The sequence below is a fragment of the Peromyscus eremicus genome, chromosome 20 (assembly GCF_949786415.1).
Source record: "Peromyscus eremicus chromosome 20, PerEre_H2_v1, whole genome shotgun sequence".
NCBI lineage: Eukaryota > Metazoa > Chordata > Mammalia > Rodentia > Cricetidae > Peromyscus > Peromyscus eremicus.
The window spans coordinates 42,735,149-42,748,705 of record NC_081436.1 but is presented as its reverse complement, the minus strand read 5'-3'; the positions used below and the strand labels follow the sequence as shown (position 1 = coordinate 42,748,705).

General features: G+C 44.8%; 1 protein-coding gene across 1 annotated transcript in view; it reads right to left on the bottom strand.

The window, feature by feature from the left end:
• The window catches only part of Anxa13 (annexin A13), a 55,186-nt gene extending 53,791 nt beyond the window's left edge, over positions 1-1,395 (bottom strand). The window contains exon 1 of the mRNA XM_059247491.1: positions 1,272-1,395. Within this exon, the coding sequence (XP_059103474.1) occupies positions 1,272-1,286 (15 nt within the window). The 5' untranslated portion in view covers positions 1,287-1,395. The remainder of the gene's footprint in view (positions 1-1,271) is intronic.
• Between the last annotated feature and the right edge of the window lie 12,162 nt (positions 1,396-13,557).

Sequence of the window (13,557 nt, the reverse complement as noted above, 5' to 3'; positions counted from 1 at the left end):
GTGATACTGCATCTGTGAGAAATCTTATAATTAGAAAGGAAAACAAAGTGCCTATGGGCTGTACGTGAGTGAGTGCAGGGCTACCGAGGGTGGGATGTCTCCTTTGGACAACGGTTAACGGCCTTCTCAGAGGAGTAAGAAAGGGCCTGGGGATTCAAAAACGAAATCTATAAAAAATTCTGCTCCAGTCTCAAAAGGCAGCTACCCTAGTGAGGGGTGATTTTTTCAAGGAACAAAATTGTCCTCCAAAGTGCAGGTGGGGGGCCAGTGGTCTCCTGAAGTCCCTTGTGTCCATTTGAAGAATTTATTATTATAAGTAGTTTTTGGCTTCTGGGAGAGACAGTGAATAGATAACTCATCATCTTGGCTAGCTCGAAAAGGTTATTTACATAGGATTTAAAAGTTAATGACCCTCTGAAAGCAACACTTGTAGGTTTCTGACCACTGAGTATCCCTTTCATACCAATAAAGGCAAACTCTTATACACAAAGCTAGTTTGCAGGAAAAATTGGAGTTTTACTCCCTTTACCTATGACACTTTACCCTAATGTCATACTCTATAAATATCTATATTAAATATATTGTATATATGAAATCTTGCCATGAGAAGCACAACCTTATTCAAATTCTTACTGGACTAGCTTAAGATATTCATATCTCAGCTTAAAAATCTGATTCACTTCTTATTTGCCTCATGCACCAAAGATTCCAAACAGTAAGTGTTTTTAGTTAGTTTTTACTCATTTCAGACATGATATTCATAAGCCTAGACACATCAGAAGGAAAAATGAAACGTTCAGTCTACACTGTGAACAATTGCAAATATCTGGGTGTTTGAAGCTGCTTGGAGGTAACTCTGGGAGATTTTCACCTTGTAGTCTAAATTATACGGCTGCACAGGAGTATCTTACCTTGCTGTATTGATATTTTCAACAGGAACCCCTCTATCACACAAACTCTAAATAGGAATAGTCTATGAGGTTTTGTGCAATTTTGCCACAAACTAAAAGCTTTACTTATACATCCTACAAATACATGCAAGCCGTTTGCCCTCTGTGAGGCAATCTTTATTGCACTATTTTTAAACACCTTTTAAAAGCCCCTCTTACGAGATTTTTTACCCGGCAGGAGAGAAATATATTCCAAATAGCAAGAAGGGGACCATCAAAGCAATGAAGCATGAGGTTATCAATCATGAGTTTAGAGATGAATTCTTTCCCCGGCGAAACAACAAACAAAAAAACTGATTCCCAAAGGCAGTAAATACTTACGTGATGGCTCCCCATGTCCTCTTCTCTGAGATGGCTGTCCCGGGTTTCAGGAAGAGATCTGTTCTCCCACAGACAAAGTTTATAATGGGTTTCTCAGGGCACGATATCTCTTGTGTTTAATAAGTAACTTTTGGCATTGGATTTGAATACACTGGTGGGGATGGGTAGGGAGTGGTGATAGCTGTGAGTGAGCTTTAGCTACCTGGGCTGTGTGGGCCAGCCATCGAGAGAAAATACACCCCGAGAAATGAAGCTTGGACTTTTTAAGTTGAATTACTTAATCACAACTAAAAGGTTAAGCTTGCCTCACTTCTAATAGTTGAAAGAATTCGAGAAGATTATTCCTTCTTTTCCCCTTCTTGTCGGAAATAGGTTCTTGTTACACATATAGCCTGTACTAGTCTTCAGCTGGATGTAATCCTGCTTCAGCTGGTATTACAATCCTGTACTACCACTCTTGCCAAGAGGGGTTTTCTTAATTAAAATTTGTATGTATGTATATATGTATGTATTTTGTGTGTACATCTGTGTGTGTGTATATGTGTGTGTGTATGTGTATGTATACATGTGCATGCCATAGGGACCATATGCATGTCAGAAGACAATTTGCAAGTCTGTTCTCTCCTTCTGATATGTGTGTCTGGGGGAAATCAAACAAACGCAGGTGATCACACTTAGAACCTTTACCTGCAGATCCATCTCAACATCCCCAAGTTATTCTTGGATTATATATATATCAATCAAAGGCATTGCTGGATGTGGAGGCACACACCTTTAATCCCAGCACTTGAGAGGTAGGGACAGGCAGATCTCTGTGAGTTCAGGGCCAGTGTGGTCTACCTAGTGAGTTCTAGAATAGTCAATGCTACATAATGAAAGTAACCCTGTCTCAAAACCCATCATCATCATCAACATCGTCATCATCATCATCATCATCATAGCATTAACAAGCAGTCTGAAAATTCCATTTTATTTGTATTACTATTGTTATTTTATTACAAATAATTTTTGATAGATACATTGAGTTGTACAGGGCTATATTTATATAATCTGAATAGTTTTTAAATTTAAAAAATTATAGCTGCAGATCTGGGTAAGTTTTTTTTTCACTAGAAAGATAACCATTAGAAGTAAGCCTACTGATCTCTCAGCCCCTTCTTCTAGAAGCTTGCTTCTATGAATCCTCTCAAAAAATGATCTATACATATGCACCCATGTCTGTTTCCCTATTTGCATACATACATCTATCTACCTCTCTGTCTGTCTATCTGTATCTATCTCTATCTATCTATCTATCTATCTATCTATCTATCTATCTATCTATCTATATCTATCTATCTATCTATCTATCTATCTATCTATCTATCTATCTATATCTAACTATCTATCTATCTATCTATGATCTGGTATGTGCATCTACAACAAAAGGATTTCATGATACATTTTGCTCCATGCCTTGTCTGCTTCCTATACTAAAATATGCTAATCTGTTACAGGTACGAACTCAGCCTTATTTAATCAGTCCATCATTACAATCCATTTAGGTTGTTTTTGGGTCTTCTGCATCAATGTCTTACACCTTTGATTTTATTTGTCTATTTGTTGACTCTTGAAATGAGATTGCGTATAAAGAGTACAGGTACTTAACAATTCTAGTAATTAAGTTATCTTCTACTACAGGTGTTAGAATGCTGACTACTGCTGAGGTCCGCTGAACCACTGTCATGCCTTGTGCTGAAAAGACAGAGCAGACGCCCTATCATGGCGCTCGGGGCTCCTTCCCGCATGCTGCCCGCACTCACATAGCCCCACTTTTCACTCCTGCCAATTTCAAAGAGGAAGAATGGTGACTTGATTTATATTCCTTTTGTTTCATATCTTTGAAAAATATATTCAGTTCCCTTGAAGCTGTTCTGTGAACTTTTCTGCTGTTTTCTTGGGCATGTTCCTGTTTTCTGTTCGAGTCGCTGGTCTTTGCATTTCTATTCATAAAACACTTTACAGTAAGACTGAGACCATTGCCAAGTGGAACAGTTGTTTTTCACCAGGTTTTTTGTTTTTTGCCTTTGGTCTGGTTTGTTTTAAGCATGAAAATATATATGAGAGGAAATTGTGGTGTTTTAATTGTTTAAATATATAAATGTTTATTTTCTTTTGCTTGGAAATCCTTTTTCTGCATTGAGATGCTTAAATCCTGTGTTTTCCAAGGTTTGGGTTGTTGTTTTGTTTTTTTATTTGTTTCAGTGACAGGGATTAAATTGAGGGCCACGGGTGCTGGGTCAGCCCCCTACAGCTGAGTAGGATCACTTGTTTCTTTCTACTTTTTGAGAGATTCTTTGTGGATTTCACATCATGCGTCTTGATTTCATTCATCTCCCTGTCCCTTTTCATCTGCCCTCTAACCTTGCAACCCACCCTTCCAGGATAAAAAACAAGATAAAATTTAAAAGAAAAGAGAAAAAGAAAAGAAAAGAAAAATCTTGGTGTGGAAGCTACAGTGTGACACAGTGAGTCACACAGCCTTTTAGTCCACATACTGTTACTTGCATGTGTTCATTGTGTTGAATCATTGGTCTGGTTTGAGGTCTCTGGTTTTTGCTACCCTATCAATACTGGGCTCTCACTGGGGCTCCTCTTGGATTATTCCGTTGTCCTGTGTCGTGGAGATCTTGGAATTTTGGGTCTGCAGCACCAACCAACTTCACATGCTCCAGCAGATCATAGATTGAGTGGATGATGGGATGGGCCAACTCATAGCTCTGGTTCTGGGTCTGGGTGGTTGCTGGGTTGGTCAGCCCACCCGCCAGCTGTCTTTCATCCTCAACATCAGGGTGAGCTCTCCAGTTCTGCCCCAGCTAGCTCACCCTATGTAGTAAGCAGTAAGGGGCGGGGCCGATTTTCCTGCTCTCCTGTCCTGGAGTCGGCTGGCCCATACCTACAACACCAGGGCCAGCTGTGTTGCCCAGTTGAGGTGTAGAGGCCACTTTGCCTAGGGCTGCAGCTAGTGAGAGGCAGGGCCAGCTCTCTCCTTCTAGTGACCTCAGGGACTCCCACCTACCACAGTTCTTGAGGGGCATGGGGAGGGGGCTTCCCTCACTTGCCCACACCACTATATGATAGATGAGGGACGGGGCTCAGTCTCTCACACTCACGTTCTCACAACCAGCTCACCCATGCCTCCATCAATGAGGTCAGCTCTACTGTGTTGCCCAGGTGAGGTGCAGGGCCCACTCTTCCTAGCTCTGCATCTGGTGAGGGGCAGGGTCAGCTCTCTCGTCTACCACTAGTAGCAAGGGGCAAGGGGGGAGGCATCTTTCCCTCTCCCTCAGGTGGTTCACACTTTTAATCCCAGAATTTGGGAGGCAGAAGCAGAAGGATACACAGTTCAAGGCCAGCACTTGGGTACATAATGAGTTTGAGGACACCCTGACTACATGACACCCTCCCTCAAAAAAACAAAACAAAACAAAAACCATTTGTGTTAGGTAATAAGATCCCCATTCTGAAGCATGGCTGGGGGGGGGGGGCTGTGAATGTGTAGAGCCTTACCTCCAATTCTTGCACTCCACTCACTCTGTCCCAACGCTAACCAGCCAGGAAACACCATGAGATAGCCAGGGTTGTGAAGACTTCTGCTGCTTTTTAAAAATATAAATAATGTGTGTCCAAAACATGACGTGAAAATACTGCTTCGCGTCACAGAGAAGACGGCAAGGCTTTGTTATTTACATTAACAGGCACGCACCTTTCCTTCCTCCCTCAGATAAAAAGCCTAATCACCCTTCTCTAACATGCTACTCAGAAGAGACATGGCATCCCCTCTCCCAATGCCTAATACCCATATTAGACATCTCACATGTGACTGGGCATGTTGAGAGAGGAAGAGGGAATGAGGGAGAGAGGGATAACCAAGTGTGGCCAGGGAAATCCAGCCTCTCCCTGACAGCTGCCCTCGGATCCTTGCCTAGCTCTACTAACCCTGGGTGATAGCCGGGGCTGTGTGCCTGCCCAGGCCTCTGGGATCAGGATGTCGATCTGGGGACACTAGAGTGTCCGGGGGCTCCTTGTATCACTCACTGCTTCAGAGCAAGTGAGTCAGCAGCCCCTATGTTGGCCACGGGTAAGGGCCGTGGAGGATGGGTAGGTATATAGTGTAGGTGTGCAGGGTGGAGCAGGCTGTCAGGGTGGGCTCCCCTGCAATCAGGCTTGGCTGTGACGCAATGGCTTCCAATGTTTAGGCCCTACATCTTCGATCTGCTAGGAATTGATTTTTGATAAAGATTAAAGAAGAAAGGGGTTGAGTTAGTTTTTAGTTAGGTAGTTGGGACTGGATAGCTTGTAAATAATGCATGAGCAAATGAGCTGGGAAACATGCAAAAGGTAACCGAAGGTCTAGGTTCCTTTGTACACTGCCCTGCTGGGTGCCCAGACTCTTCCTCTCTGCTCTGGCCTGCTTCCTTCCTTTGAAGTGTCCTTTCTTAATAAATCCTCTCGCTTTGCTTGCTACTATCCATGTGTCTCTGACCGATCCCTTGCTCTGAGTCACAGGAACCTGGAAATATTGGCAGGTGTCCAATAAACCCCGATATCTGCCAGTATCCAAGAGAAGGTTCTAGATAAAGAAAGGATGTCATAATAGAGATTATCGTGTGTGTGTGTGCGTGTGTGTGTGTGTGTGTGTGTGTGTGTGTGTGTGTGTGTGTGTATAATATTTCCTTTTAATGGGGACAGGATTTTCAAGGGGCCAACATTTATTTAACATATACATTTGAGACAGAGTGTTTCCATGTAGTTCAGGGTGATTTTGTGAATTAAAGTTTCCAGAATAAAAAAGAAAAAAAGTGCCTTACTTGTGCTAAAGATTCTACGAGGCTGAATAGCTGGTTAGAACGTCATGATTATGGAGATATGGAAAGTTGCAGATCTGGAGCCCAATCAATCATCTTGGCTGTCTTTTGGTTCCTTAATAGCCGTCCATTGCCCATCTCCACATCTGATCTAATGTGACTTGTCCACCAACTCAAAGGCTAGGAAGTACGTCACCAAATGACATCTGAGGCCTGTAGCAGAGATGTCTCCACTTTGCTATAACCTGCTTACCTAATGTTCCCACCATGGTATTCCAAAAGCACCTTTATCAATGCTTTTCTTACATTCTGTAGCTATAAAAAAACTATGCATGCAGAACACAGTATTTGGGATACCCTGAATTTGTGTTCCCAGGCCATTGGTGAATTTCCTTTGGCCCTGGAATCTGGTATCACCTCTTATTGCCTTTGTGGTGAGAGGTGCATTTTTCTGTACCTTGAGGTGAAGTCCCCCTGCCTCTACCTCCCAAGCACTGGGATTAGCCAGCTAGAGAGCTAACATTTAAACTATGAATCAAAGGACAAGATGTTCTCATTTGAAAATACAGTATTCCAGACTGGATGGTAGTGGCTTGTGTTAAGGTTCAAAGCAGGCAAGAGCTCTGCAAATTGGAGGAAATGAAAGATCGGAGACTAACCGGGTTCCAGGTAGAGTGTTAGGTCTTAGGGATACAAAAGTCTCTTGTCTCCAAGAGACTCATTGTGGGAAGAAGACACAAGTCAAGAATAACCCACACATTGGCTCTTTGCTATTTTTTTCTAATTGTGCCTAATTTCTGCTTTATTGTCCACACCTCCTTCAACCGCTCTAGACTTCTCAGGGCCTAGTCCTCTCTGCCCCACCTCTGCACTGGCTTGGGAGTCACACCCTATGCATCACTCACCCCTCCTAGAAACTTCCAGGGAATCCGTGTTGGTTCCTGGTCCCTCCCTCTTTCAAGTTTGACTTTGGAAACTCAAAGGTCAGGAGAATGAACGGAGCGGTTAGATACACATCTTACTGTGGAGATAAGTTGTGTCCAAGGGTGCCTAGTTACTGAGCACGTCAATACCCGGTTATGAATTTATGACCCTTAGGGAGGTGAAAGATAGAAGCTAAGAGGTTAAGTCGTCATAGCTTTTTAATTTTCCAGATCACCGCCACCAAGAGCAATCTTGATTTTCTAGATGTACCCGTAGTCAGATTTCCATCTGGTTGAAATTAAACTCTCCTAGGTGTCTCCTTCTCCAGATGGACAGAGGTGGCGGGGCTCTACCCAGCAGCTGCAGCCTTGGGGACTGAAGGCATTTCGGTGATTTCTGGGCTCCAGGGGAGAGGGAGCTAGCTATCTTGACGAAAAGAATGAGGGAACATAATCTGTGGGAGTAAAGGTCACTAGCCCAGTGATGAGAGTTTTCCTGTGTCATCATAAATAATTAATTATTATAAGTCATAATGGTGTTGCACAAGAGAGAGGGTGTGTTTATTTATGTCTTTTGGAATTTGAGGGTTCATAGAGTGGAGGTACTGCACACCGAGGGGGCTGTTGGCAATGAGTGGGAGTATCGAGGTTGTCATGGTGACTGGTAGAGTGGGGATCTGGCCGCCTTTCTCCTTCCACAGTCCAAACACCACAGCGGTCCTCCAGGATTGGTACACTAACATGTCTCCCAGTTTCTGTCTTTAGTCCCTATAGTCGGAGTACACATGAACCTGGGAACATTCTGGGTTACATTGCTCTCCTGGCTATGACCCTCCGGTGGCTTTCCCATGCTCTCAGGGAAGGCCAGTCTTTACAATCACCGGCGTATCAGGCCCTATAATGCTCGGCGTCTCCCTCATTCCCACTTCTCTCTCGTAGATTCCCTCCCATTCTCTCCCCCTTATCCTGTGTGTTCTGGGTGGAGCAGCCTCCTTGCTGTTCCTTAAATGCAGCAGTGACGATCTGGCCTCGGCACCTCCCCCACACAGTCCCTTCTGCCTGGGAAGCTCTTCCTGCACTTGTCTCTATGGCTTGTGCTTCCCTTCCTCTGGGCCTCTGATGCCGTGCTACCTCAGAATAGTCTTCACTGACCATCTTTTAAAATCTGCAGCCCTCCCTGCTTCCATGTCACACCCCTTCCTGAAGCTCCTACACCTTTGCTGATTTCTTCCCCTCTTCCTTGGATTTAACCATCATCAGATCAGTATTTTAATTAATTTATTCTTCTTCTTTTGTTTTTTCATTTTTTTATTATTAAGATATTTTCTATTCACTTTACATACCAACCACAGATCCTACCTCTTCCCTCTTCCCACTCCCCATCCCCACATTTTCCAAATCAAGGTCTCCCATGGGGAGTCAGCAGAGCCCGGCACACTGAGCTGAGGCAGGTCCAAGCCCCTCCCCGCTGCACCAAGGCTGTGCAAGGTGTCACACCCACAGTAGGCCCTGGGCTCCAAAAAGGCTGCCTATGCACCAGGGATGGATCCCAATCCCCCTGCCTGGGTGTCCCCTAAATAGTTTGAGCTAAACAACTGTCTCCGGTATCCAGAGGGCCTAGTCTAGCCCTATTGTGGCTCCACAGTTCATGGGTTTCCAATAATGTGGCTGGTCATCTCTGCATGTTTTCCCATCATGATCTCCATGTCCCCTGACCACAGAATCCCCCATCTCTCTCAGCCTGGTGCCTGGCAGTGGATCTCTGCATCTGCTTCCATCAGTCACTGGACGAAGGCTCTATGATGACAGTTAGGGTATTCCCTAGACCGGTCACCAGAGTAGACCAGTCCAGGCTACTCGATCAGTAGACCAGTCCACTCCCTCGATCATTGCCAGCAGACCAAGGTGGGGTCAATCTTGTGGATTCCTGAGAGCTTCCCCAGCACCCTGGCTCTTCCTATTTCCATTTGTCTTAATTTATCATGGTATCTCTTTCCTTGCTCTCCCACTCTGTCCCTGTTCCTTTAAAAAGTGGTACCAGGCATTGAACACAAGGCCATTCACATACTAGGCAAGTGACTTACTCATGAGCCCTTTGTTTGTTTTGTTTTTATTTTTGTTTTTTTTAGTATGTATTACTTAAAATAATGGCATTAATTATGACCGATACATACAGTATTTTGATTATATTCCTCCCTATGACTCTTTTCTAACTCTCTTCCCTCCCCCTTTTGCGTCCATAGTAGCTGCCTTTTAGATCATGACTTAGCTTTACACCTCTACGCCTCCACCCCTTTTATACATACGAGAGAAAACCTGATGGCCTCAATGTATTTGTGATAGTTAATTTTTATTGTTAAGGTAAGTGGATTAAGAGACACCTAGGGGATTAGTGTGGCTAACTTCAGTTGTGTTTATGAGGGCATTTCCAGATCTGATTAGATAACGAGGCTTTGGCGTCATCCGTGGGTTAGTCCCCTGAGGGAGCCATGGTGGGGTGGTATCACTGAGAGGAGCTAAAGGTTGGAGATGGGTCAGGGGGGGCATGTCTGAGGGGTTGCACCCTACTCTGCTCCTTCCTGTGTCCCCTCTTCTCTGCTTCCTGTCAGCCAGGATGTGAGCTCCTCTGCTCCTCCATGCCCTCCCTCTCTGACAGAATGAATCTTCTGAAACTGGGCCAAAGCAATCCTTCCACCTTTGAAGGTGCTTTCTCAGGGATTTGGGTCACAGCGATGGCAAAAGTAACAATACAGTATTATTCCTTTGCGCATCCTTCTCCGCCTCACTGGGACAAACCTCAAGGGGCCAGGGAGGTTTTCTGTCCACTGTAGTACCCTCAGCACGTAGGACAGTAGCTGCCTCTCACTCAGTAAGTACAAGACAGTTCTCAACTTACCATAGTAAGACCACTTATGTCTCAGGCTTTTTCAGCAAAATGTACATAGACTCTAACTTTCCAAAGCTTAACACTTGCTCAGTCTTTCTTAGTGCAGAGAGAATAAATTTTCTTTTTCATTTATGTAGTGTTGGTTTTTGGACTGACATCTTCCTCCACATAAACAAAAGCAAAAATGTTAGTGTTTTTGTCTTGTTTGTTTACGTGTCCCCCCTTCATGTTAGTTAATAAAGTCTCCAGGGCTGAGACAGGGCTATTGCTTGACACACTCTGTACACACGTGTCTGCATGCAGAGGTTACTTCATAAAATAGTCACTTGACAAAGACAAAAATGTTGGCATTAACAGGAAGGGGTTTTAGTTGTTGGAGGCAGTACATGCCTCTACTCCTCCACTGTCCAACAATAAACACCCTGAAAGCCACATGTGCATCTCCCCAGGACCGAACCCCAGATCTGACATAGTGAAATGCTTTCTTCAACTCCGGCGTGTGTGAGCAGGAACTCAGTCTATGTGCACACTGCTGCCGGACTATAGGACACGTGACAGATGGATAGGCATGGGATGACTCCTGCCATTCTCATGCTCCAGAAGGGAAAATAATGCATCTATATCAGGAAATGCACCTCAATCCAATTTGCAGTTTGCATCACAGAGAAACACCGAGAGAACAAAGCTCCCAATTTGGGACCGGTACTTATATCAGAGTCGTTTCTGCCATGCTTCTCAGGTTTCTGTTATGAAAACCTAGCAGCTAGACTTCATCTCTCCATTTGCTGGCAGGCCTAAACCACAAAAGACAGCTTGCTTTTAGGAAGATGTATCAGAGTAGGACCTGATGGGAGCATGCCTGCCATTGCAGCTACTTGGGATGCTGAGGAGGGAGGATTTTCAGTTCAAGGTCTGCTGGTCTACGGAAGAAGGAATAGTCAGTAGGATCCTTTCGGTTGCTAGTGACTAGAAACTTAACCCTCAATAATTTAAGCAAACAAGTAATCATTGTCTCCTAAAATTCAAAAGGGCTGCTAACTTTAGGCACAACGGGATGTAGGTAATCAATTAACAGTGTCTCGGTCTGAATGGTCTCTCTGTAGTTCCTAGAGCTGGTTTATCTCCTTGCAGAGGGAGTCCCTGTCTCAAGGGAAAGATGTCTACCTCTGGATTCTCATTTTCAATCTCACAATTCCAAGACTATTGGAGAGAAAATGAAAGCTTTTCTTTCCTGTAAGTTTGAATATGCGTCCTGATCGGATACTCAGGCTCAGAGTGAAACTCAGGCTTATCTCTGAACTGGTCTCCCTTGCGTGTGTGTGTGTGTGTGTGTGTGTGTGTGTGTGTGTGTGTGTGTGTGTGTAGGGGTGTAGGGGTGTAGGGGTGTGTGGCTAGGTTGTGAGGACTCGGGGTCCCATCTGCCACTGGTCTCCCTTGCGTGTGTGTGTGTGTGTGTGTGTGTGTGTGTGTGTGTGTGTGTGTGTAGGGGTGTAGGGGTGTAGGGGTGTGTGGCTAGGTTGTGAGGACTCGGGGTCCCATCTGCCACTGCAGCTGTAAGAAGATTCAATCTTCCAGAGAGAATGGGTGAAGGGTGTTGCTTGGAAGAAATCAGTGTGCGTTTAATCAAAGGAGGGCGGATGTGATGGCAAGTTGGCCTGATAGAAATATCTACTATAGAAGGGGGAAAAAAAAACAGAGTTAGGGAGGTGAGTGAAGAGAAAAGAACAGGAAAGATGGAGAGAGATCAGAGGCCAGGAAGAGGAGGTAGAAAACACTTCCGGTCCAACTGCAGAATCCCATTAACACATCGATGTGGGACGCTCCAGCAAACACTGTGTTCAGAATTAACAGGCAGAAGAAACGAAGCTAACGGCAAGGGTGCTTGCCCACCAGGACCTCTAGATCCACCTGGGTGGTTGAAGATGCTCAAGTGTGTAATGTGAAGACAGGATAGAACTCGAGCATTGAATGGCTGTTACAGACAAGGGCTGCTACAGAGTTGGGAAAGGAGAAACAGTAGCCACGGAGAAGGAAGAGTTCCTGGGGAGTATGTGTACTGTACCTTGAGATTAGTGAAGAGGCAGGGGTGGGAAGGGACGTGGGGAAGGATGGCCTTGGGAGTGGCCAATACCCCTGAAGTGACGAGCAGCTGGTTAGGCGGGTGGTGTGTTGAGGGGACTTGAGGAGATGTTAAAATGAAGTCGAGGGATTTGTTGAGAGAAGAATGCTTCCCTTTGGGTGTTAGCAAACTGATCAAAGAAAAACCAGAGACAATCAAGGGTGTCCCTGCAGGTCTTGGCTCCGGCATCTCCTGGGAGGCGAAGACATTCACCGAAGTGAGGAAGGCAGCCAGGGAAAAGATGGTGGAGCCGGAGACAAAGGTTCTGTGGTAAGTCTGAGGCTTTTTATTAGACACTCAGGGAGAGATGTCGAACTGGCCACTGAGTGGGAAGGACACAAAGTTAGAGATGGGTAGGGAGTCGGTGCCGTGCGTATGTCAAAAGCTAGGTTGGTTGGTTTTGCTCTGGAAAGTGGGCGGAGAGAAGATGGGAAGGAGAAGGCCTGTGGGGTGTGTGTGTGTGTGTGTGTGTGTGGGGTCGTACTGGAGGCAGGCTTCAGTGTGCCAGTGCCTTGTAAGGAGTGAGGAGACTGCAAAGGAGGCAAAGGGTTGGGGGTGGGTGGGCAGACGAATGTGGCACCCAGAAAGCCAGATGAGGAAATGACAGAAGACAGAAAGTGGCCCGTGGGATTCAGTACTCTTGAATCCTACAAGAGAGCAAAGCACCCTAAATATACTTCATTTTTAAAAGCCAACCTTTCTGCTTTTTAGAAATGTGTGTATCATCTGGACAGAAGCCAACTTTTCTCAGGTAAATTTTATTTTTTAAATTAAAATAAATTCTTAATTGATTGAGTTTTTTTTTAATCAATCAGTTTGGTTTGATTTAGGCAAAGAGGTTTGATGAGAATCAGCGTTGGCTCGGTGGGAATGAGGAAGAGCAGGTGGCTGGCCAGAGGTCCCTGAGGAGATCTCCCTCTGTCTCTGGCCACCTCATGACACCTCCATTAGTTTCTGTAGTTAGCTGAGTGACTGATGACATCAGTCCATTCCACTTATAGCGCCCATGTTTATACCTCTAAAGCAAAAGATCAGACCATATGGTGGCATATGAGCCCACTTCCACCTCAAGGTCACTTGGTTCTGTGATCCCAACTAGGAGCACTCATGGAGCCCTTTCTTAGTGAGATGTATTTCCATCAATACAAAACACTGTATTTGGTTAAGAAACTGTGCTTACTTGCCTGTAGTGTTGAGCGGAAGAATATTTTTATTACTGACTTTTTGTTTCATGATGCTATGCAAAGCAATGCCAATATGGAGAGGCAACAGCCCATTTGCAGAATCCTATGATTTTTTTTTATGGTTTTTAAAGGCCTGATCTATGTTCAAAATGTTTCACTTTATGAGGGGATACTGGGGTTGGGATGCCTAAGATAAGAGCTGCTTGTCTTTTGAACTTCCCCATGCTTTGGCTCTGTGTGGCCACCCGAGCTCAGCACTTTGTAAAAGAAGGCACACGTTGAAAGTTCCCTGTGAGGCCGCCGCTCTCCCCCGGACACACACAGCC